General features: G+C 19.3%; 1 protein-coding gene across 2 annotated transcripts in view; it reads left to right on the top strand.

The window, feature by feature from the left end:
- Nucleotides 1–26,596, top strand: part of LOC122501238 (diacylglycerol kinase eta-like) — a 34,838-nt gene extending 8,242 nt beyond the window's left edge. Inside the window, exons 4-5 of one of the 2 annotated variants that reach the window (XM_043610560.1) lie at nt 11,990–12,103; nt 26,487–26,596. In XM_043610560.1, the coding sequence (XP_043466495.1) occupies nt 11,990–12,103; nt 26,487–26,489 (117 nt within the window). In that variant the 3' untranslated portion in view covers nt 26,490–26,596. Of the gene's footprint in view, nt 1–11,989; nt 12,200–26,486 lie in introns of those variants that run through there. The other variant, XM_043610558.1, reaches the window with a different exon arrangement.
- The last annotated feature ends 572 nt before the right edge of the window (nt 26,597–27,168 follow it).

The following is a 27,168-nucleotide window of genomic DNA, read 5'->3' as shown; positions in this document are numbered from 1 at the left end:
TAAAATTCTTGCCAAAATTTCAATTATTTAAACAAAATTTAATAAAATTCTTCGCATAAATTCAATTATTTTCATAAATTATTATTTTAATTCTTCTCAGGAATTCAATTATTTAAAAAAAATTTGATAAAATTCTTCAAAAAGTTTTCAATTATTTAAAAATTTTTTTTATAAAATTCTTTAATATAATAAATTTTATTAAAATTTTAATTAAATTTCTGAAAAGAAATTAAATATTTTCAAAAGTTGTTAATACAATTCTTCGTGAAAATTAAATTTTAAGGAATATTCAATTATTGAATAAATTATTTATTTTTGTATTTAAATAATTGAATTCTCGTAGAATTCAATTATTATTTTTCGTACTTTTAACTAAAAATTCTCAAGAATTATTTTTTTTTTTTTAAAGTTTAATTGAAAAATAATTGAAGTAATTGATTTAAAGAAGAATTTTATTTGATAATTGTAGAAAATAATAATTGAATATAAATGATGAAAATAATTTCAAAGAAGTTACAGTAATAATATTTTTATAAGTTATTGAATTTAAAAAAGGTTTGAATTTTTGAGATTTGAAAAATTATAATTCCTATGGAATTAAAAGATTAAATTAAATTAATTAAATTAATTTTAAATTGAATTAATTAATTAAGATTAAATTAATTTTCAAAAAATGTTATTGATGTTTTCGAATAATTTTCCAATTAAAGAAAATTCGTAAATAAATGCAATAGAATATTTTTTTGAATATCTAATAATTTTTGAAGTGAAATCAGAATATTCTTTAGCATCAAGAAGAAAATCAAAATTTTTCCCTAAAAAAATCACGAAATTGAGAATATTTTATTAAAATCACAGTGGCAATTTACTATTTAAATGTTGAACAATAATTATTCGCAAATATATATGTATATAGACTTCTATTTATCATAATAATTAGTTTGTCGGAATTCTGGTTTGGCGAAATTACACATATATAATAATTAATGACGTTCGCGGGGAGACTTGAGAGTCACGTGAGTTATGGAGCAATTGCATAATTAAATTGGATGATACACTTTTCTTTCATTAAAAGAGAGGAATAGCGTCGGCCAATTAGCAAATTAAAATGTAATTGTCGTCCGGCAGCACGCGCCTTTATTCCATGTAATTATATTATACTTTCAACTTTCAAATTATATTTAGGCGAGACTTAGACGTTGAAAATTTTATTACTCGCGACACAATAAAAAAATAAAAACCTGCAATTCAATTCACATTCACTGTCAGGTTTGATAGACTCTCAACTATTTTGCTCAATTTTTTTCCTTTTTCTCCTTTTCTTTTGAAATTATTTTTCAAACTATTTTTCAAATTTCAATCAAAATTAATAGTGATAAATTTAATAATAATTTAATAACTTTTCGTCTTTGATAGAAAATATATGAGGTTTTTTCATTTTTTTAAAAATAATCTTCTTGACATTTTTTTGACATTTCAAGGGAGTGAATTTTTTTCTTGCGATAAAAAAAAGAATTTTCTGTTTCACTCTGTGAATATAATTTTTTCTTTTTTTTGAGAAAAGGTGAATTAAGTTTAAAAATTAGATGGATATGGTTTGTGAAATAAAAAGGAAAAGAGGTCGTATGGTAATTTTCTATTTGAAATGTAAAAGAGTTTACTTTGTTTCGCTATAAATGAGCCTTTGACTTTTTATAATGTGTGTATAAAACAAGTCGTGTCAAATTTCTATTATCTAATAAAAAATTATATGCTGAAGTTTTAATGCTATTATTATACAAGGAAAGTTAGTTTTAGCAGTTGTCTAACGGCTGAGAAAAATGAGATCTTGTTAAGGACTATTGGTTTTGAGAATCATTATATTTGTCTCCGTAACTCTCAGTGAAGTACTTTTACAACTTGTAGAAAATTATCAGCGGAAAAAAAAGTCTTCCTAATTGGGGATAAAATGAAACAAAAAAAGAAAAATTCTTTTGACCTAGATTCTATTAATTTGTTTAATACATATTTTTTTGTAATGTAATTTTTATTTATTTATTTATTTGATTAACTAAGACAGAAAACTTTGAAAATTAAAAATTTTTCTATTCCATTTCATTCATGCGATTGCCATAGATCATAACATTTTCAATTTTCGTTTAATATATTAATTATTTTCTTTTTCTAAATAAATAATTGAATTCTCAAAATATTTTCTCAAAATTACTAAAAATAATTGATTTTGTTAAGAATTTTAGTAAAAAAATACAGAAAATAATTGAATTTGAAAGAATTGCAGTTAATTAATTGAAAATAATTGAACTCTAAACGAATTTAAAATGAACATTCTTCTTTTGAATAAATAATTGAATTCTCAAAATACTTTTTCAAATTTACTAAAAATAATTGATTTTGTTAAGAATTTTATTAAAAAAATACAGAAAATAATTGAATTTAAAAGAATTGCAGTTAATTAATTGAAAATAATTAAACTCTAAACGAATTTAAAATGAACATTCATCTTTTTCATAAATAATTGAATTCTCAAAATACTTTTTCAAATTTACTAAAAATAATTGATTTAGTAAAGAATTTCATTTAAAAAAATCCAAAAAATAATTGAATTTGAAAGAATTGCAGTTAATTAATTGAAAATAATTGAACTTTAAACGAATTTCAAATGATCATTCTTTTTTTTAATAAATAATTGAATTCTCAAAATACTTTTTCAAATTTACTAAAAATAATTGATTTAGTAAAGAATTTCATTTAAAAAAATCCAAAAAATAATTGAATTTGAAAGAATTGCAGTTAATTAATTGAAAATAATTGAACTTTAAACGAATTTCAAATGATCATTCTTTTTTTTAATAAATAATTGAATTCTCAAAATACTTTTTCAAATTTACTAAAAATAATTGATTTAGTAAAGAATTTCATTTAAAAAAATCCAAAAAATAATTGAATTTGAAAGAATTGCAGTTAATTAATTGAAAATAATTGAACTTTAAACGAATTTAAAATGATCATTCTTTTTTTTAATAAATAATTGAATTTTCAAAATACTTTTTCAAAATTACTAAAAATAATTGATATAGTAAAGAATTTCATTTAAAAAAATCCAGAAAATAATTAAATTTGAAAGAATTGCCGTCAATTAATTGAAAATCATTGACAATTGCATTTAAAAAATTACTTTAAATAATTGCATTACAGAAGAATTTAAGTTAAAAACAGTAAAAAATTTGAATTTTTAAGAATTTACAAATGATAATAGCAAAAATTCAATTATTTTCTAAAGAAATAAAATTCTTCGCAAAAATTCAATTATGTTAAAAAATTTTTAAAAATTCAATTATATTTATAAATAATAAAATTCTTCTCCGAAATTCAATTATTTTTATAAATATTTTAATAAAGTTTTCCAAAAGAATTCAATTATTAAAAAAAAATTGTTGATAAAATTTTACGCAAATGTTTAATTATTTTCATAAAAAATAAAAATTTCACAGGAATTTAATTGTTTACAAATTTTTTATAAATTTCTTTGCAATAATAAAATGAATAAAATTATTTTTATAAATAATAAATTTTTTTACAATGATTAAATTATTTTTATAAATAATTAAATTCTTCGTATGAATTCACTTATTTTCAGTAGAATTTTTAAAAAATTTTGGAAAGAATTCAATTATTTTCCAAAAAAAAATGTCATAAAATTCAAAAATCAAATTTCTAATTCCTTTAGGCAAAAGATTTTGAAAATTAAAAATTTTTCTATTCCATTTTAATCATGCGATTGCCATAGATCAAAACATTTTCAATTTTCGTTTAATATATTAATTATTTTCTTTTTTTAAATAAATAATTGGATTTTCAAAATACATTTTCAAAAGTACTAAAAATAATTGATTTTGTTAAAAATTTTAGTTAAAAAATCCAGAAAATAATTGATTTTGAAAGAATTGCCGTTAATTAATTGAAAATATTTGAACTTTAAACGAATTTTAAATGAACTTTCTTTTTTTTAATAAATAATTGGATTCTTAAAATACTTTCTCAAAATTACTAAAAATAATTGATTTAGTGAAGAATTTCATTAAAAAAAAATCCAGAACATAATTAAATTTGAAAGAATTGTCGTCAATTAATTGAAAATAATTGACAATTGAATTAAAAAAATTACTATAAATAATTGCATTACAGAAGAATTTAAGTTAAAAATTATTGAAAATAATTGAACGTTTAAGAATTACAATGAATTAATTAAAATCAATTCAATTTGCGATGAATTTTAAATGAACTTTCTTTTTTTTTAATAAATAATTGAATTCTCAAAATACTTTCTCAAAATTACTAAAAATAATTGATTTAGTGAAGAATTTAATTTAAAAATATCCAGAAAATAATTGAATTTTAAAAGAATTGCAGTTGCAATTCTAAAAAATAATTAAATATGCAGAAGTCTTGAAATTGTAATTTTTTTAAAAATTTAATTTTTGTGGAAAAGTAAATATCAATAAGTATATATTTAAAATAATTTTTAAAAATTATTATTATTATTATTATTATTATTAATTTTTTAAATTATCGAGTATAATTTAATTTTAAAAATTCTGAAAAAGAGTAGGATTTTGAAAAATTTTAATTAAAATTTCTTCAGAAGATTCAGAAGATAATTGAATTTCCGAAAACAATGAATTGAAAATTTTTCAAACAATTAGAAATTTCGTCAAATTTCTCTAGAACAAGAATAGTAATGATTAAATATTTATTAAAAAGAATTATTTATATTTCGAATAATTTAAAATTTTGAAGATATTCACTTATAAATTTATTATTTATTCAAATTAGTATTCCAAATTAATTAATTAAGTATTCAGATAGAAATAGAAATATTTTTTTGTGAATCTAATTATATATATTTTTAGAGTAAATCAGAATATTCTTCAGGGTCAGGAAAAAAGTGAAAATTCTGTCTGGAAAGTAGGGGGAAAAAAAAATAAAAAATTTTTTTGCGACAACCCTGTTATTATTCCTATATTTAATTTTAAAACTCCCTTTGATTTTAAATTAAAAGTCTCTCTCTTTCTTCCCCTCTTTTGTGTTATGAAACATGTCCTTTCGAGGTCAATTAAATCACAAATGGAAAATCCCAATTTTCAAGATAATTTCAAAACAAAATAAACGAAATGGATTATAATACACGAATAAGGAATATAATATTCTGCGAGTATGTTTTGATAAATGATTTTTGCTAAAAGGAATTTTAAAGGCGCGTTGAAAAATGTTTACATTTAATTTTCAAGGATTCTCATTGTCAGTGAATGAGTTGACACTAACTCTCGTAAATACCAAAGTTCTATAATATAATTTTTCAATAATATAATTATTTTACTAATAATTTTCGTTTTTCGAGTCGTTTTTATTGCGTATATTTATTATTGTGTGTTCGCAAATTGTGGTGGGGATGAAAACTAAGTCGGAGTGGGGACAATGAGAGCGAAAGAGAAATTTCGCCGTTTCTCTCTTGTTCTCATTGCTCCCACTCCAGCGCTCAAGTTCCCCCTCTCCCGAATTTAGTACTTTAAAGTCATTTAATAATGAGAAGAACGAATATTATTATTATAATTTAAAAAAAGAAATTAAAAAAAAAACATTAGGGAGTGAATTTTTGCTTTTTTCTTTTTGGGTGTTTATTAAAATAACTGCATTTGAAACAAAAGGTATGAACACATTTTTTAATAATAGTTGTATATTATTATCATCTTTCTTTATTATTATATTTATTTATTATTATCTTTATTTATTTATTCTCTTTATTTATTTGTAATATAATTGAAAAAAGAAAAATTTTTTTAAAGTAATTAAAAGAATTTTTTTTCTTATTTACACATTACTATTATAAATAATGTTCGTGAATGAAATAAAATATTTATGAATAATTTATTTCAATGAAAAACGTAAAACAATGGTAAAAAATAGAAAAGTTTTAATTATTAGAAGCAATACGAAGAATAAGAATTTTCCTGTTGAACTAAAGTCGAATACAATTTTATCATCTAAGGAAAATTAATTTTCTTAAATGTATTATCGTTAATTAAAATGTCTAATTCTTTTTATTGCTTCTTTCAATTTGCAATGAAATAAAAAAATTAAATGTATAAAAAAATTAAACTTTAATATGTATTATAAAAAATTTTTCAAAAACGTGATTCAAATTTTTTTAATAAAAGTAATTAAAGTATGGGTAAAAATAAAATAAAATTAAAAACTAAGTTTTAAAATTGAAATTTAAAATTAAATTTTTATTTTCTTAATTCATTTCATTTTTTTAATTTTAATGTTAAATAATGTTCAATTTTTCTTAATTTTAATATTAAATATTGTTTATTTTTCTTAATTTTAATATTATATAATTTTCTTTTTTCAATTTTTAAAATTTGTATATAAATAATTTAATAATTATAAAAATTCAAATACTAATCTATATGGAAAAAATATTTTACCTGGAACAGCGATAATTTTCTCTAAAATAGCGAAAGTTTTAACTGAAACAACTAAAAGTTTGGCTAAAATAATAAAATTTGTACTTGTTTCAGTTAAAATTTTTTTTTGCGTGTAGCAAGTGATAAATATTCTTATTTTTTTTCTATAATTTTAAAATTATAAAAGAAATATTTTTGTTCAGTGTGTTGTAACTTGTAATAATTTTATTTCATTGATTTCTTTTTATTTAATTATTTTCTTTTCCTTCTTACGCTGAAAACTGTTCTTTAAAGGTCAAATTTAATTAAATCACAAATAATGAATCCGAATTTTGGAAATAATTCCTCCGAAAATTTTAAATGAACTTTTTTTTTTTTTTAATAAATAATTGGATTCTTAAAATACTTTTTCAAAATTACTAAAAAAATCATTGATTTAGTAAAGAATTTCATTTTAAAAAATCCAGAAAATAATTGAATTTGAAAGAATTGCCGTTAATTAATTGTAAATAATTGACAATTGAATTTTAAAAATTACTATAAATAATTGCATTTCAGGAGAATTTAGGTTAAAAATTCTAGAAAATAATTGAATTTTTAAGAATTATACCTAAATAATTAATTAAAATCAATTCAATTTTCGACGAATTTTAAATGAACTTTTTTTTTTTAATAAGTAATTGAATTCTCAAAATACTTTTTCAAATTTACTAAAAATAATTGATTATTATTGAAGAATTTTAGTAAAAAGAATCCAGAAAATAATTGATTTTGAAAGAATTGCCGTTAATTAATTGAAAATAATTGAACTTTAAACAAATTTTAAATGAACTGTCTTTTTTTTAATAAATAATTGAATTTTCAAAATACTTTTTCAAAATTACTATAAATAATTGATTTAGTGAAGAATTTCATTTAAAAAAAATTCAGAAAATAATTAAATTTCAAAGAATTGCCGTCAATTAATTGAAAATAATTGACAATTGAATTTAAAAAATTACTTTAAATAATTGCATTACAGAAGAATTTAAGTTAAAAACAGTAAAAAATTTGAATTTTTAAGAATTTACAAATAGCAAAAATTCAATTATTTTCTAAAGAAATAAAATTCTTCGCAGAAATTCAATTATGTTAAAAAATTTTTTAAAATTCAATTATATTTATAAATAATAAAATTCTTCTCCGAAATTCAATTATTTTCATAAATATTTTAATAAAGTTTTCCAAAAGAATTCAATTATTAAAAAAAAATTGTTGATAAAATTTTACGCAAATGTTTAATTATTTTCATAAAAAATAAAAATTTCACAGGAATTTAATTATTTACAAATTTTTTATAAATTTCTTTGCAATAATAAAATGAATAAAATTATTTTTATAAATAATAAATTTTTTTACAATGATTAAATTATTTTCATAAATAATTAAATTCTTCGTATGAATTCACTTATTTTCAGTAGAATTTTTATAAAATTTTGGAAAGAATTCAATTATTTTCCAAAAAAAAATGTCATAAAATTCAAAAGTCAAATTTCTAATTACTTTAGGCAAAAGATTTTGAAAATTAAAAATTTTTCTATTCCATTTTAATCATGCGATTGCCATAGATCAGAACATTTTCAATTTTCGTTTAATATATTAATTATTTTCTTTTTTTAAACAAATAATTGAATTTTCAAAATACTTTTTCAAAAGTACTAAAAATAATTGATTTTGTTAAAAATTTCAGTAAAAAAATTCAGAAAATAATTGAATTTGAAAGAATTGCAGTTAATTAATTGAAAGTAATTGAACTTTAGGCGAATTTTAAGTGAAATTTCTTTTTTTTAAAATAGATAATTGAATTTAAAAAATTACTATAAATAATTGTATTGCGGAAGAATTTAAGTTAAAAATTCTAGAAAATAATTGAATTTTTAAGAATTATAATTAATTAATTAAAATCAATTCAATTTTCGACGAATTTTAAATTAACTTTCTTTTTTTAATAAATAATTGAATTCTCAAAATATTTTCTCAAAATTACTAAAAATAATTGATTTAGTGAAGAATTTCAGTAAAAAAATTCAGAAAATAATTGAATTTGTAAGAATTGCAGTTAATTAAATGAAAGGAATTGAACTTTAAGCGAATTTTAAATGAACTTTCTTTTTTTTAAAATAGATAATTGAATTAAAAAAATTACTATAAATAATTGTATTGCGGAAGTATTTAAGTTGAAAATTCTAGAAAATAATTGAATTTTTAAGAATTATAATTAATTAATTAAAATCAATTCAATTTTCGACGAATTTAAAATTAACTTTCTTTTTTTAATAAATAATTGAATTCTCAAAATACTTTCTCGATATTACTAAAAATAATTGATTTAGTGAAGAATTTCAGTAAAAAAAAATTAGAAAATAATTGAATTTGAAAGAATTGCAGTTAATTAAATGAAAGGAATTGAACTTTAAGCGAATTTTAAATGAACTTTCTTTTTTTAAAAACAGATAATTGAATTAAAAAATTACTTGAAATAATTGCATTACAGAAGAATTTAAGTTAAAAATTCTAGAAAATTTCAGTGTTGTAACTATTGTAATAATTTTATTTTATTTCTTTTCTTTTCCTTCTTACGCTGAAAACCGTTCTTTGAAGGTCAAATTTAATTAAATCACAAATAATGAATCCAAATTTTAAAAATAATTCCCCCGAAAATAATATTGAAGAAGGAAGGGATTATAGTCAATTATATACCTATAATTTTATTTTGAGAATTCGTCACTGAAAGGAAATTTATTTACAAAAAGAAGGGGAATCGATTCGATAAATATTTACATTTAATCTTTAAGGACAAATTTAAGGACGTTTTTCATTAAGTTGAAACTTAGTTGGATAGTTTGTCATACAGACATTTAACATTTAACACAGTTTGACCAAGTTAACACCAACTCTCCTGAATTTAAACTTTATAATTTATAATGAATATCACGAAAGTGCATCTTCACTTGTAATCGATTTCGATTATCTTGTTATTTACAGACCCCCATTTTCTAATTGCGAATTAGTATTGAATGAAAAAAAGGAGAGAGAAAAAAGAAAGCAATTATATCGAAACTTTAAAGGTAAAAGGTTTTATTGGTTAAGAGTCTGTTAACATTTAATTTGACCCGTAAAATCGAAATTTCGTTTCAGTGAATTTTTTTTCTTTCTATTTTTATCAATTTATTTCAGAGTTAATACACGAAAAGAAGCATATTAAGCTTTTTTTCTTTCTTTTCTTTTTTTAAATTTTTTTTACTTTGTTTCGAATTTTTATATAATGCACATAAATAAATGTTGGAAAAAAATGAATCACTTTGTAAAATGTGGCTTTTTTTCAAAGAATTAATTAAGTAGTTCAAACGAAGCACTAAAAATAGGAATTTAAACCACGAGAGTGGAATAAAATGAAGTCTTTTAAATCTTTTTTTCTTTATAATAATTAGGATAGTGTTAGGTAATGAAGACTATATTCATAATAAGGGGGAAATTTTAAATACATCACAAAACAAGAATATCTGGATTAAATTGTTTTGTTGTTTCTCATTAATAAATTATTCATTGTGCGTCATTTGCATAAGTTTTCGAAATTTTTAGATTCTAAGTTCAAGCGCGCGTAATGTTGAATTTAATTTAAATAATGAGAAACAAATGTTTTATTAAACTTTTTTCGCGAATATAAAATTGTCAATTTTTAGTAAAAATAATTACGTTTTTTTACTAACTAGGACAAAAATTTTTATTTCCCTTTTTTCTCGAATATAAAATTGAAATTTGTTTAATAACGAATATCAAGATTTTAGTTTGATTTTGTTCTTGCATAAAATTGGAAAATTTTTAATATGGAAATAAATATTGTTTGATAATGAAAAGAAAAATTTTTAATTAACTTTTTTCTGGAATAAAAACTGGAATTTTTCTAGTATAAATAAATATTTTCTCTTTTTGGAGAATTTTTCTCGTTTTAACTTTTAAAATTCTTTTCCAAAAATAAAAAATAATCATTTTTTTTATACAAAACTTTTTATTTAACTTTTTTCTCGAATATGAAAATAATAATTTTTTAGTATAATTACTTTTTGATAACCAGGACCAAAATTGTTATTTAATTTTCTCCAATATAAAATTGAAAATCTTTAGTAGGTATAAATAATTATTTGCTTAATAAAAGGGACAAAAATTTTTATATTTAATTTTCTTTTTCAATATAAAATTAAAAATTTTTTTGTGTATAATTACTTTTTTTTTAGTAACAAGGACCCAAATTTTTATTTAACTTTCTTCTCCAATAGAAAATGAAAAATTATTTGTAAAAATTATTACTTTTTTTAGTAACGAGGACCAAAACTTTCTTCTCCAATATAAAATTGAAAATTTTTTGTATAAATAATGACTTTTTTCAGTAAAGCACAAAAATTTTTATTTAACTTTTTTCTCGAATAAAAGATTGCAAATTTTTTGTATAATTAAATTGTTAATAACGAGGACCAAGATTTTTATTACATTTTCTTCTCGCCTATAAATGAAAAATTTTTAGTATAAATAATTATTTTTTTGATAATATAGAAACAAAAATTTGTAATTAAATTTTTTCTCAAATAAAAACACTAAACATTTTTTATTATAAATAATTATTTTCTCTTTCTGGAGAATTTTTCTCTTTTTAATTTTAAAATTATTGTCTAAATATAGAAAATAATTATTTCTTTCCTACTTAAGTTTGACATAAAAATTTCGATTTCGTTTTTCCTAGACTTTTTCCTGATTTTCAGAAAAAAATTTTATTTATAATTTTTTTAAATTTTTTTTTAATTTTATTTTTAATTATAAAAAATATAAATTTTAGAAACGAAAATAATTAAAAACTTTAGGGGTATATCAAAGTCGATTCGATTCTTCGACTCTCAATTATTTGTTTTAAATTTAAATTTAAATTAATTTAATTTAATTACAAATAAAAAATATCTAATTTTAAAATTATAAAAAAAGAGGACATTTAATTTAAAATTTCGTTTTCCTCCCCTATTTAATGAAAGACTCCTTTAGTCCTTTCGGTGTATAAAACGAATATTTTAGCAGAAAACCGAGATGCTTTTTAAATATGATGCTTTCATTTGAATAGAATGACAGTTAATCGCGATAAGAATTTTCCAGATTGAGAAATTATAACTGAAAGACATTTAATAAAGTAAAAAATGAAGAGAATTTTCCTCTGATTTCTATATTTTTTCTTCCTCCATGTTTTATATTTTTTTAGATTTTTAATCGCAGATGAAGTGTCATCTTCTTAATTAAATATGATTTAGTTTTATTCGCAGGAGGAATAAAGTACTATCTGCGGGGGATTTTTTCTGTTTTTGTTAAAGTGTTTTTCCAAATGAAAAAGAAAATCTGTGAATGATTATTTATCAGATGAAAATATCATTATCATCCGTTCGCTTTTAATTTTTCTCGCCTACTGAAATTCTCTGAACCATTTTTTTGCTGCTTTGTTTCAGATCAGTTGCACGAAGGAAGGATATCTCATGAAGCAGACCTGGACTTTTCAACGATGGAAGAGAAGATACTTTAAATTGAAGGGAAGAACCTTGTACTATGCAAAGAGCAACGAGGTGAGTTTTTGAAAAAATTTTTTTTCTAAAAAAAATTTTAGTGAAATAAGAAATTTGAAACTTTTTGCAAGGCTTGAAAAATAAGTATATTGCTGGTTGTGAAATAATATATTTGGACATTTTTGTCTGTTAAAAAATTTGCTAACAAATAATTGAAATAGAATTCAATTATTTTGTTTACTATACTATAAGTTTATCGATTTAGCATTATTTTTCAAGAATAATCAGTTTGAAGAATGAAGAATCAGTTTCTTAATTTACTACAGGCAATTAACTTAATAATCTACCTATTACTGAAGTATCAGTACTCTCCGATTTATTGAAAAATTAATTAATTTACTAAGGCATTGGTTTACTAATTTATTGCCGACTTAATTTGCACCAATTTACTCGCGAGGATAAATTTCCTAATTTGCTGATCAATTAGTCTACTAATATTTATTGAAGAATTTATCAATTTATTGCGAGGAACAAATTCATTAAATTATCGCGAATAATTATTTCATTATATTATCGTTTTCAGGGAAAAAACCAATTTTTGAAAAAATTAAAATATTTTATACATAATTTAAAAAATTTTCGTTAAAATTTTAATTATCTTTATAAAAACAATAAAACTCTTCACCGAAATTTAATTATTTTCAAAGAATTTAATAAAGTTCTTGGTAAAATTTTAATTATTTTCAAAAATTTTACTTCTTTTCAATTATTTTTAATATTTACCATTTAAATAAAATATTACAAAAGAATTCAATTATTTAATCAAAATTTCACAGGAATTCAATTACTTACAATTTTTTTATAATTTCTTCGCACCAATATTCAATTATTTTGAATTTTTTAAATGAAGTTTCTCAAAAGAACCCAATTCTATTCAGAGTACTTAAAAAAATATAGTTTTAAGAATTTCAAGTATTTTGAAAAATTTAAATAAAATTCTTTAAAAATTTTATTATTATTTACACAAATAACAAATTTTTTTATGTGAATTCAATTATTTAAAAATATTTGAATAAAGTTCTTCACAAGAAATCAATTATTTTTATAAACAAACAAATTTTTCTCTGAAATTCAATTATTTTAAAAAATTTCGATAAAATGGTTAAAATTTTGAAAAATTATAATAATTAATTTATTGCGAGGAATAAATTCATTAAAATATCGCGGTCAATAAATTTTTTTTATTGTCCTTTTCAGGGAAAACAACAACTTTTGAAAAATTAAAATATGAAGTGAAATTTTTCCTCGTTTTTTCTGAATTTCTGAATTTTTAAAAATTTTGATTTTCGCTTAAACTATATGAAAAAAAAACTAAACTAAAGAAAATGTAAGTTTAAAAATTCTAAAATTCCAAGAAAATTTATTTTCTCGTTTAAAAAAATTTAAACTATGAACAATTTAACAATCAGAATTTTTTTTGAATATTTTTCATGAAGCAAAACTCGGGAAGAATTTTATAAAACATAAAATATTAAGTAAGTCTGCGCAAAAAATAAATTAATTAATGAAAATTATTTTATTAAATTTGTCAATTTACTAATTTATAAAAAGAGTCGCTTGATTAATTTACTATAAATTAATTAATTATGTAGTTTATACCCTGAAATTAATTACAGAAAAATTTCCATCCCTTTTTTCCACGAAATCGTACTAAAATTTAAAATAAATGTTAAAATTTTAGTCTTGCTTTAATTTCATTAAGAATGCCGAGTTTCTCGTATCAAAATTTTATCACAAGCCTTGACCCGAGTCTTTCATGACATATTTAGAAGAGAAATATCGAATTAAAGAAAGCAAAAAAAAAAAAAAATTGTTTAGAGGAAATCCTCGTTTTACTGGAAAAACAATTTTTATAAACATTACTATTTAAACGTATTCCTTTTATCGAGGTTATTATTTCGAAATACTAGAAACCTGTCTATTCGTATTTTCAAAAATTATGAATCATTTCACTGAAAATAACAATTTATTTTATAAATTTAAAAATATATTTATCTAAAATAAATTGAAAAACAATTTATTTTTAAATATTTAAATCTTCTTTATACATTTTCTCAAATTTATTCTCAATTTATTAAAAGCATAAAATAATTATTCAGCTTTTTAATATGCGATAAAAGTGAAAAAAATTCCAAATAACTTAATAATTAATTAAATTATTTACAAATTAAATTAAATTGTATTACATAATATTTATTAAACTAATAACTTTTTTAAGGTAATTAAAATTTAATGCAATAAGAAATTAAAAATATAAGAAAATGAGCGTTAAAAATTGAAAATATAAAATAAATTCTGTAAATTTAATTAAATAATATTTATTAGACTAATAACTTTTTTACAGTAATTAAAATTTAAAGTATAGGATAAGAAATTAAAAGTAAGAAATTGAAAGTAAAAAATTGAAAATATAAAATTAATTCTGTAAATGTAAGTAAATATTTATTAGACTAATAATTTCTGCAGCTTTATAAAAAATAAAAGTAAGAAATCAAAACTAAAAAATTGAAGTCAAAATTAAAAGTAAAAAGAAAGTAACAAAAAAAAAAATAATTCGAAACATTAAAATTATTTAATTTCTGACATTTATGTGAACTTAATAAAATGTTTTGAAGATATTTTTATTGTCGTGGAAAAAAATCGTTTCCTCACTTAATTTTTTATAACTCGTATTCTTTAAAGTGTTTCGCAAATAATTTATGAGTTTTTGAAATATTAAGTAATGCAGAGGTAGCTGCTCGCCGGAACATCAGAGGGAAACTATTTAAGTGATTAGTAGGAAAGCATCTCCTTTGAGAAATATTATTGCATTCCAAGGTCTTCTGAGTAATATTAAATTATTTTTTGTACTCTGAACTTGCAATAATAGAATTTAATGACAATAGAGGCATCATACCGCCATATTCCTTTACATTATAAACGTTATAGTCAACTATATTCTCCGCGTTTGTTGAAACATAGTTTCTATTCATGTTCTCCACTCTCGCTGTCATAGATTTGCATTTTCTCTTTAAAATAAACTATCTTGTGTGTGAGTGTGGCATCGGAATATTGTTCTATAAAAAATTTATCACACAATGGAATTATTTTTTCTATTTTCGTCACACTTGACTCGAAAACTTAAACTTTACACTTTCAATTTTTTAAATTTTCTGGATTCTAAATTATTCTTTTTCTTTTATTATTTTTTCTTTTTTTTTATTACTCTTCTTTTATTTATTACTTATCCAAGGACAATGCGTCAGCAAATTTTTAAATTCTTTATCTTTTCTTTCACTTAAAATTAAAAATTAAAATTATAGGGAAATCTGCTAAATTGAAGATTAAATTTTTTAGGATGTATTTTTATCGAAATATAGACAAAATTTTCAAACTGCATCAAAAGGAATGCATTTAATTCTATTTATAAAACTAATTGAATTCCGAAAAAAAATATTATTATTTATGAAAATGGTAATTGATTTCTTATGAAAAATTATATTACGATTATTTTAAATAATTGAATTTCTCATAAATTTAGAAACTTTTTAAAAATAATTAAATTTCTTTGAGTGAAATTGCATTGAAAAATTGAAAATAATTGAAATTTGACGAAGAAATTTGTAAAATTTTATTTTAATCATTGAATTCCCGTGAAAAAATTTATTTTTGAAAATAATTGAATTTGTGTATCGAATTTTATTAAAATTTTTTTTTAAGAATTGAATTCCTGAGAAGAATGTTATTTGTGAAAATAATTGAATGCCGGAGAAAAATATTATTCTTTATTGAAAATAATTAATTTCTTATGAAGAATTTTATTAAAATTTTTTTAAATAATTAAATTTCTTTGAGAGAAATTGCATTGAAAAATTGAAAATAATTGAAATTTGACGAAGAAATTTATAAAATTTTATTTTAAATAATTGAATTCCCGTGAAAAAATTTATTTTTGAATATAATTGAATTTGTGCAACAAATTTTATTAAAAATTTTTTTTTAAGAATTGCATTCCTGAGAAGAATTTTATTTCTGAAAATAATTTAATACCGGCGAAAAATATTATTCTTTATTGAAAATAATTGATTTCTTATGAAGAATTTTATTAAAATTTTTTTAAATAATTAAATTTCTCAGAATTTTTAGAAACTTTTTGAAAATAATTAAATTCTTTGAAAAAATTTCATTAAAAAATTGAAAATAATTGAAATATGACGAAGAAATTTATAGAATTTTATTTTAAATAATTAAATTCCCGTGAAAAAATTTATTTTTGAAAATAATTGAATTTTCGGAACGAATTTTATTACAAATTTTTTTAAATAATTGAATTCCTGAGAAGAATTTTATTTCTGAAAATAATTTAATACCGGCGAAAAATATAATTCTTTATTGAAAATAATTGATTTCTTATGAAGAATTTTATTAAAATTTTTTAAATAATTAAATTTCTCAGAATTTTTAGAAACTTTTTGAAAATAATTAAATTCTTTTGAGAAATTTCATTCAAAAATTGAAAATAATTGAAATCTGACGAAGAAATTTATAGAATTTTATTTTAAATAATTGAATTCCCGTGAAAAAATTTATTTTTGAAAATAATTGAATTTTTGGAACGAATTTTATTACAAATTTTTTTAATTAATTGAATTTCGCTAAAGAATTTTATTTTTAAAAATAATTTAATTTCGAAGAAAAATATTATTATTTATTGAAAATAATTGATTTCTTATGAAGAATTTTATTAAAATTTTTTTAAATAATTAAATTTCTCAGAATTTTTAGAAACTTTTTGAAAATAATTAAATTCTTTTGAGAAATTTCATTCAAAAATTGAAAATAATTGAAATCTGACGAAGAAATTTATAGAATTTTATTTTAAATAATTGAATTCCCGTGAAAAAATTTATTTTTGAAAATAATTGAATTTTTGGAACGAATTTTATTACAAATTTTTTTAATTAATTGAATTTCGCTAAAGAATTTTATTTTTAAAAATAATTTAATTTCGAAGAAAAATATTATTATTTATTGAAAATAATTGATTTCTTATGAAGAATTTTATTAAAATTTTTTTAAATAATTAAATTTCTCAGAATTTTTAGAAACTTTTTTAAAATAATTAAATTCTTTTGAGAAATTTTATTAAAAAATTGAAAATAATTGAAATCTGACAAAGAAATTTATAGAATTTTATTTTAAATAATTGAATTCATATGAAAAAATTTATTTTTGAAGATAATTGAATTTTTGCAACGAATTTTATTACAAATTTTATTAAATAATTGAATTTTTGTAAAGAATTTCATTTGTGAAAATAATTGAATTCCGGAGAAAAATATTATTATTGATTGAAAATAATTGATTTCTTATGAACAATTTTATTACAAATTTTTTTAAATAATTAATTTTCTCAGAATTTTTTGACAACTTTTTGAAAATAATTAAATTCTTTTGAGAAATTTCATTGAAAAATTGAAAATAATTGAAGTTTGTCAAAGAAATTTATTAACTTTTTTTTAAATAATTGGATTCCTGTGAGAAATTTTATTTTTAAAAATAATTGAATTCTTCGGAAGAATTTTATTAAAATTTCTTAAGTCATTGATTTGCTTCCAAGAATTTTAGTTTTTACGAAAATAATTAAATTGTTTCGAAGATTTTTACTAAAAGTTTTGAGAATAATTCTAATCCTAAGAAAGAATGTTATTTTTTTATGAAAATAATTGAATTCTATGATAAATTTTATTATCATTTTTTAAATTTATAAAGCATTTTATCAATTTTTTTTAAATAATTGGATTTCTAAGAAAAATTTTATTATAATTATGAAAATAATTGATTTCTTGTGAAAAGTTTTATTCAAATATTCTGAAATAATTGACTTCTCAAAAAAAATTTGTTATTTGTTTAACTAATTGAATTCTTTTGTAAAATTTTATTAAAATAGTAGATATTAAAAATATTTAAAATGGGGAAAATTTTTAGAAATAATTAAATTTTTGACAAAAATTTTTATTAAATTCTTTGAAAATAACTGAGTTTCGGTGAAGAATTTTATTATTTATGAAGATAATTGAAATGTTTCCAACAATTTTATTAAGTTTTTTGAAAATAATTGAATTTTGGTCAAGAGTTTTATTATTTATAAAGATAATTGAATTTCTCAGAATTTTTTGAAATTTTTGAAAATAATTAAATTCTTTTGAAAAATTCCATTAAAAAATTGAAAATAATTAAAATCTGACGAAGAAATTTATTAAATTTTTTTTTAAATAATTGAATTCCTATGAAGAATTTGATTTTTTAAAATAATTGAATTGTTGGGAAGAATTTTATTAAAATTTCTTAAGTAATTGATTTGCTTCGAAAGAATTTTATTTTTTACAAAAATAATTGAATTCTTTCGAAGATTTTTAGTTTTAAATAGTAGAATAATTTAATTTTCGAAAAAAATGTTATTATTTATGAAAATAATTGATTTCTTGTGAAGAATATTATTCAAATATTATTTTTAAATAATTGAATTCCCCAAAAAAAATTTGTTATTTGTGTAAATAATTGGATTCTTAAGAAGAATTGTATTGAAAATAATAGATTATTGTATCGGAAAATTTTTTTAAAATTGCCATTTTATTATTTAAAGCTTATAAAGAATGTTGTTAAAATTTTTTTAAATAATATAATTTTTTAAAGAATTTTATTTAAATTTTTCAAAATAATTGAATTTTTTTAGAACTATTTTCTTAAATGTAATAGAAAAGAAAAATGATGATTTTTCTTTTCAATTTACAATGTCAAAAATTTTGGAAATAATTTTTCTGTTCTGAATAATTGGCACAAGGGGCAAATATGCAGATTGAAAATTTTGCCTCGTTATAAGTTATAGATGTGACCTCTCGTAATTTCGAGAAATAGATATGGCCACAAAGGAATTCCTGCAAGGCTTGTGTGCGCTTATATTCTAAAATGATTGTGAGTCCTGAACAGATCATAATGGAAAATTGCAATCTCCGGTTTAGGCATTCAAACCATTATTCCATTAATTTGCATTTCATATAGTAGATGACTATCAAAATTGAATTTTTTTATGAGAAAATCTCTTTTGCACGCAGTACTTGAAAAAATTGAATAATACATATTTTTTTAAAGTGCTTTTCTAAATTAATATTTTTGCATTTAGTTTTCTTTTGATCTTTAATATATGGGAAAAGGTATAAATCAAAATGTAATTTTTACAATTTTAATGAAATTTTTTTTCGAATGCAGTTTTTTACGTTATTATCGCATGAGAAGGTTTTATTAAATTTAGTTTAGTTCTTTTTTTAGTTTTTTTATTTTATTTATTTTGCATGTAAACTTGTACATTTTTCAAATTATTTAATGAGTAATTTTACTTAAATATTTCAAAATTAATTGAATTTTAAAAGAGTTGCGTTTACTATTTTCATAAATAGATGAACTTCAAAAGGTTTCAATTTGAAATTTTCTTTGAAATTTTTGAATGAATTTAATTAGAAAGAACTTAGATTTTTGCAAAAAATTTTAATAATTTAAATTCTTCTGAAATTAGTTTAATTTTTGAATATATATTTAATTAATTATTAAAAATAATGGATTTATAGATGAATTTTAGTAAAAAAAACACTAAAAAGAAAATTGAATTTTTGAGAAGTTGCAAATTATGGCAGAAATTCAATTATTTTCTTTAAGAATAATAAAACTCTTCACCGAAATTCAATTATTTTCAAAAATTTTACTTATTTTCAATTATTTTTAATATTTACTATTTTAATAAAATTTTACAAAAGTATTCAATTATTTAAACAAAACTGTAATAAAAGTTTCACAGGAATTCAATTATTTACAAATTTTTTAAAAATTTCTTTCCACTAATTCTAGTATTTAAAATTTTTTAATGAAGTTTCTTAAAAGAAGTAAATTATATTCAGAGAATTTAAGAAAAAAAATCTGAGAAATTCAATTATTTTGAAAATTTTTTGAAAAATTCTTTAAAAAAGTATATTATTTAAAAAATTTTGACAACATTCTCTACAAGATTTAGTTAATAAAATTGCAATTTTAATAACATTTTCCGACACAATTTAATTATTTTCAATACAATTCTCCTTAAGAATTCAATTATTTGCACAAAAAACAATTTTTTTTTTTGAGAATTCAATTATTTAAAAATATTTGACTAAAATTCTTAACAAGAAATCAATTATTTTCATAAATAATAAAATTTTTCTCGGAAAGTAAATTATTTTTTATTATTTAAAACTAAAAATCTTCGAAACAATAAATTCAATTATTTTGGTAAAAAATACAATTCTTTAGAAGCAAATCAATTACTTAAGAAATTTTAATAAAATTCTTCCCAAGAATTCAATTATCTTCCATAATAAAATTCTTCACTAAAATTCAATTATTTTCAAAAAATTTAAAAAATTTCTTCGTCAGATTTCAATTATTTTCAATTTTTCAATAAAATTTCTCAGAAGAATTTAATTATTTTCAAAAAGTTTCCAAAAATTCTGAGAAATTCAATTATTTAAAAAAAATTTTAATAAAATTCTTCATAAGAAATCAATTATTTTTTTAATTTAAATATTTTTCTCTGGAATTTAATTATTTTTACAAATAAAATTCTTCACAGGAATTCAATTTTTGAAAAAAGTTTTGAATAAAATTCGTTGCAAGAATTCAATTATTTTCATAAATAACAAAACTTATCGCAGAATGGAAATTATTTTTTTATACAATTTTAAATAAAATGATAGAAAATTGCACTTATTCTTAAAATTTTTTTTTTAAATTCGCCGAGAGAATTCAATTATTTTTGAAAATTTTGATAAGATTCTTCATAAAATTCTTTATGAAAATTCAATTTTAAGAAAAATTGAATTATTTTTTGGAATTATTTAATAAATTGTTTATTTTTGTATTTAAATGATTGAATTCAGGGTGAATTTTCTGTTAAAAATTGATTTAAAAATAAATTTTTGTTAAGATTTTCGATAATAATTGAATAATAAAAGCATTATATCGTGAATTTTTAGAAAGAATTGAATTTTACAAAAGGTTTCGAATTAAAATCTTTGGAAATTTATATTTTTCATATTTTTAACTGAAAATATTGTAAAATTAATTTTTTTGAAAAAGTTTATTTGAATTTTTTTCGAAATTATTTGAAGTTTTTATTTTCTAATATATATATATATATATATATTTAATTGAAGAATTTCCGAATAATCGAAATTTTTTGGTAAAATTGAATTGTAAACAAATGGATTTGAAAATTTTTAAAGAACTTTTTCAAAACCTATTAAAAATAATTGATTTAAAGAAGAATTTTAGTTAAGAATTGTAGAAAATAATAATTGAACTGAAATGATGAAAATAATTTTCGAAAAGTTATAATTATAATAATCTTAATGATATAAAATAATGATTTTATCACTCGGTCACTTTTACAATAATATTCGCATGAGTTGTTGAATTTATAATTTTTGAAAATCTTAATTCTCATGGAAAATAATAATGATTAAATAATTATTTTTATTTTATTTTATTTAAGATTCTTACTTTGATTTTAAGATTGATGTTTTCGAATAATTATTATACAATTATTAACCTTTAGAGGGCCGGTAAATTTGCATAAATTTTAGTAGTTTTTTTATTTAAAGAAATTAAATAAAAAAGTCAATTCGATAAAAAGATTCGTGGTCAAAATAGATGCGGTGGCCACTCCGGCACCCTAAAGGTTAAAGAAATTTTTAAAAAATTATAAGAGAAAAATTTTTTTAAGTATCTAATAATTTTGAGAGTGAATCAGAATATTCCTCAGGGTTAGAGAAAAAGTCAAAAATTTTTCTCGAAATCAAGAAAAAGTCAGGGTAAAAATTAAATTTTTGTCGTAATCTTGTTCAGTTTTCAAAGCCCACCCAGTGAGTGAAACAGAAGAATTTAAAATTAAATTCTGAATTCTTTTTCTCTTTTTGTTCTAAAAAAAAAAGTATATAGATGTTTCTTAATTTGATGGTTTTGATGACCAAGTTCAAGATTGACTATGTTGTATTATATTATATAAATAAACCAGAAATCTAGTCCGTAACTATAGCATTGACTCTGCACTGGACGTAATGTTGTTTCACATCAATGTGACAGTTATCGACAGACACATGACAATGGAAAGAGCTTTTCAGTTTTCATATACAACATATATATATATATATATATATATATATATGTGAGTTATGTCGACATTTCCATTGCATGAGTCAACAGAGTATATATTCAAAGTCGAACATAACAAAAATCGACAATTTTTTCTTCATTTCAAATAAGTGCCATAACGGATAAGTGAGCTTTGAGCTTTTTGTTATTTCAGCATATATGTTTGTAAAGAGAATATGAATATATATCTAGTTCATCTTTTATGATGTGATACTGCAGATATATCGAGAGAAATAAGGCAAAATTCATGTTATGCTGCTTTAACGGATTTGCTTATAATTCACTATTTAAATGCTCTGCAGATTGTTTGCAAATTGGATTTGTGATGAAATTTTATTCAGCTAGTTTAAAAAATACAATTCGCGTCGTATTTTATATTATTTTATTTTTAAAAATATTTTTTTTATACAATTTAGTTTTTATTTCTGGAAATAATTTTAAATATTTAGCATCTATCGTTGGAATTTTAATTAAGTAATTAGGATTTTAATTAAGGATTTTAATTGGGAAATTAAATTATTTTCGATTTATCAAAATAAGAACCGTTGCCAAGTTTTGTTATTAATAGTTTTATTTTTGTAATCATTTAATGGGTGCTACTATTTGGGTACTTTTTTAGATTTCAGACACTAAAAGCTACTATTTCTGTTTTCTTTTTTAATTTCCACTACTTTAAATTCGCTAATAGAAATCAAAAATCTATTCTCAAAACTTAGAATAAAATATTCTTTAAAACGATTCAATTATTTTCAAAAAATATTCGAAATTCAATTATTTTCAAGTATTTTCATAAAATTTCGCAAAAGAATTCAATTAGTTTAAAAAAAAATGATAAAATTCATCAAAAATTCAATTATTTTTATAAATAATAAAATTTTTACAGGAATTCAATTAATTTAAATTTTTAGAATAGCATTTAAAAAAAAAATTTCGAACAAAATCAATTATTTAACAAAATTTTTATACAATTCTCCACGATAATTCAATTACTTTCACTAATAATAATATTTTTCATAGAAATTCAATTTATAAAAAAATTTATGATAAAATTCTAAGCAAGAATTCAATTATTTTCAATTTAAATTGAAATTTTCACAATATTTATCATATTCCGAGAAAATTAATTATTTAAAACAATGTTTTATAAAATTCTTATGAAGAATTCAATTATTTTCAATCATAACAAAATTTTTCACAGAAATTCAATTCTTTTTAAACATTTCAATAAAATTTTTTGCAATAATTCAATTATTTTCATAAATAATAAAATTCCTCTCAGAAATTCAATTATTTCTGGAAATTTTAATAAAATTCTTTGTAACTATTCAATTATTTTCATAAATAATTGAATTCATCGCAGGATTTTAATTATTTTAAATAAAATTTTACAGGAATTTCTAAAAAATTGAATTATTCTTTAAAATTCCATTTCAATTCCTCGAAAAAATCAATTATTTAAAAAAATTTTTGTTTTAAATTCCTTGGAAGAATTCAATTATTTACAAAAATATTAGAATTTTTCACAGAAATTCAATTATTTTCAAATATTTTATGAAAAATTCTTCGAAAGAATTCAATTATTGAAGACAAATAACAAAATTATTCCCGAAAATTCAATTATTTTGAGTCAAATTCTTAAAATTCATCACAAGAATTCAATTATTTTTAAAAGTAATAGATTCTTCTTGAAAATTCAATTATTTAAAAAAATTTTAATTAAATTGTTCACAAGAATTTAATTATTTTCACAAATATAGTTTTCCACAAGAATTCAATTATTAAAAATAAAATTTTCATAATACTTATTATATATTTCAAAAAAGTTAATTATTTAAAATAATGTTTATAAAATTCTTATAAAGAATTCAATTTCTTTTAAACATTGTAATAACAGTTTTCGCAATAATTTAAATATTTTCATAAATAATAAAATTCTTCTCAGGAATTTAATTATTTTTGAAAATTTTAATAAAATTCAGGAATTCATTTCTTCTTTTAGATTTTAATAAAATTCTTTCCAAGAATTCAATTATTTATATAAATACATAATTCGATTATATATTCGAAAGAATTCAATTATTAAAGATAAATAACAAAATTATTTCCGAAAATTTAATTGTTTTGAGGCATTTTAATAAAAAATATTTGCAAAATTCAATTATTTTCATTAATAACAATATTCATCACAAGAATTCAATTATTTTTAAAAGTACAAAATTTTTTTATGAAAATTCAATTATTTTTCAAATTCTAATAAAATCGTTCGAAAGAATTCAATTATTTTCTTAAACAATAAATTTTTTTTTAAATTCAATTATTTTCAACAAAAAATTTAATAAAATGCCACACAGACATTCAATTATTGTTAAAAATTTTAATAGAATTTTTTGTAAAATTTAATTATTTTTAAAAACTTTGCATTTTAATGATTTTCAATATCTACTATTTTCATAAAAGTAATTTCCAAACAGAATTCAATTATTTAAAAAATGTTTTGTAAAAATCTTCGTAAGAATTCAATTCTTTTTATGAATAATAAAAATTTCTTAGAAATTGAATTATTAAAATTAGAATTTCCATAAAATTAGTCGAAAGAAATGAATTATTTAAAATTTTTTATAAAATTCTTCGCAAGAATTAAATTATTTTTGATAAATATTTAAATTCTTTGATGAATAAGAAAATTCGTTGCAGGAATTCAATTTATTAGCAGGATAAGAAAGCTAATAAATTAAAAAAATAACAAAAATTTTTTACAATAATTCAATTATTTTTATAAATAATAAAATTTTTCTCAGAAGTTCAATTTATTATTTTTGAAAATTTTAATAAAATTCTTAGCAACTATTTAAGTATTTTCATAAATAATAAAATTCATCGCAGAATTTCAATTACTTTTAATTCAATTTTACAGGAATTGATCAAAAAATGTAAATATTTTTAAAAATTTAATTTCAATTCCTTGAACAAATCAATTATTTAAAAAAATTATTTAAAAAAATTCTTTGTAAGAATTCAATTATTTACAAAAATATTAGAATTTTTCACAGGAATTGAATTCTTTTCAAATATTTTAATAAATTTGTTTGAAAGAAATAAATTATTTTAAATACAAAAAAAAAAAAATTAAATTATTCATTTAGATTTTAATAAAATTCTTCCCAAGAATTCAATTTTTTACATAAATAATTCTTGGAAAGAATTCAATTATTAAAGATAAATAACAAAATTATTTCCGAAAATTCAATTATTTTGAGGCATCTTAATAAAATTCTTTGCAAAATTCAATTATTTTCATAAACAACAATATTCATTACAAGAATTCAATTATTTTTAAAAGTAATGAATTTCTTCTTGGAAATTCAATTATTTATAAAAATTCTAATAAAATAGTTCGGAAAAAATTCAATTATTTTCTTAAATAATAAGATGTATTTTAGGAATTTAATTATTTTCAAAAAAATTTAATAAATACTATTTTCATAAAACTTCCAAACAGAATTCAATTATTTAAAAAATTTTTTTGTGAAAATCTTCGTAAGAAGTCAATTCTTTTCATGAATAATATAAATTTCTCAGGAATTGAATTATTAAAATTAGAATTTGCATAAAATTAGTCGAAAGAAATGAATTATTTAAAATTTTTTATAAAATTCTTCGCAAGAATTAAATTATTTTTCATAAATATTTAAATTCTTTGATGAATAATAAAATTCGTTGCAGGATTTCAATTTATTAGCAGGATTAGCAGGATAAGAGAGAAGTAGATATTTTTGATGAATATTAGGAAAATGTTAGGAAAATAAAATATAAAATGGAATTTTTGTCAGTTTTGTGAAGTTTCTAAAACAAGTTTTTTTTGGTCGTGAAGTTTAATTTTTCGATAGCTACTATTTTACTACTCTTTTATAGTTTAAAAGCTATTGTTTGCTACTTTTTTAAAATTAATTATCGGGTGCGAAGTCTGGGAAAATAATGAAATATTATTAGTACCACCATGTAAATAACTATTTTCAAACCACTTTAATTGAACGTAAAATATTTATTAAGGAGTAAACAATTGAAGAATCCAATTAACTTGAATTTATGATTATTTTGCCATTGAATAATTAATCCCAATTAACTCTAAAATTGAATTACTAATGTAAATGGGTTTCTGTGTAAGTAATTACCAAAGTAAATTACTCAATTTGTACTGATGCGCGTCATCGAAATCATGCCTTTGTCGTGTATGGAGCATGCATGTCTGACCAAAGCAATTCGTAACTACTTGCTCTCTATATCTACTCTGACTGGGAGATTTATACTCCAAACTGGCTTCGCTTCTACAAATTCAACAAATTCTACAATCCGCCGATGGGTCATGCATGTAAACGACAGTCAAGTGTATATAACCCAACAAAAAGTCTAGGTCAGTGATATTATATATATATAAAGAAGAAAAAAAAATTTTTTTTTTAATGAAAACTTTAAACGAACAACTCCTCTTACTCAAAACTTTTGGCACACTCTAAATAACTTTTTATGTTCACTCAACAAAACTTTTTCGCCAGGAAATTTCAAGTACATATCATTTATATTTTCTTGGCTTCTTTATTATTATATTCCATTTCTCAAAAGTTGTGCTCTTATCTTTTATATTGCTGTTCTTTTCTTTTTTCATCTTTCTGCAAAAGTTTTTTTTCTTCCGTTTAATTTTTTCTTCCTCAACTGAAAGAGCGCAGGAAGTAATATAGTCGGTTGGTGAAAATTTTCACTTGTAATTTATTGACATATTTCCCGATGCTTACTTTCATCTCATATACTTATTATAACGAACATTCGGGACTATTTTTTTTTTTTTTTTA

This window comes from Leptopilina heterotoma, unplaced genomic scaffold (assembly GCF_015476425.1).
Source record: "Leptopilina heterotoma isolate Lh14 unplaced genomic scaffold, ASM1547642v1 Lhet_206, whole genome shotgun sequence".
Classification (NCBI taxonomy): domain Eukaryota; kingdom Metazoa; phylum Arthropoda; class Insecta; order Hymenoptera; family Figitidae; genus Leptopilina; species Leptopilina heterotoma.
This window is presented reverse-complemented; position numbering and strand designations above follow the sequence as displayed.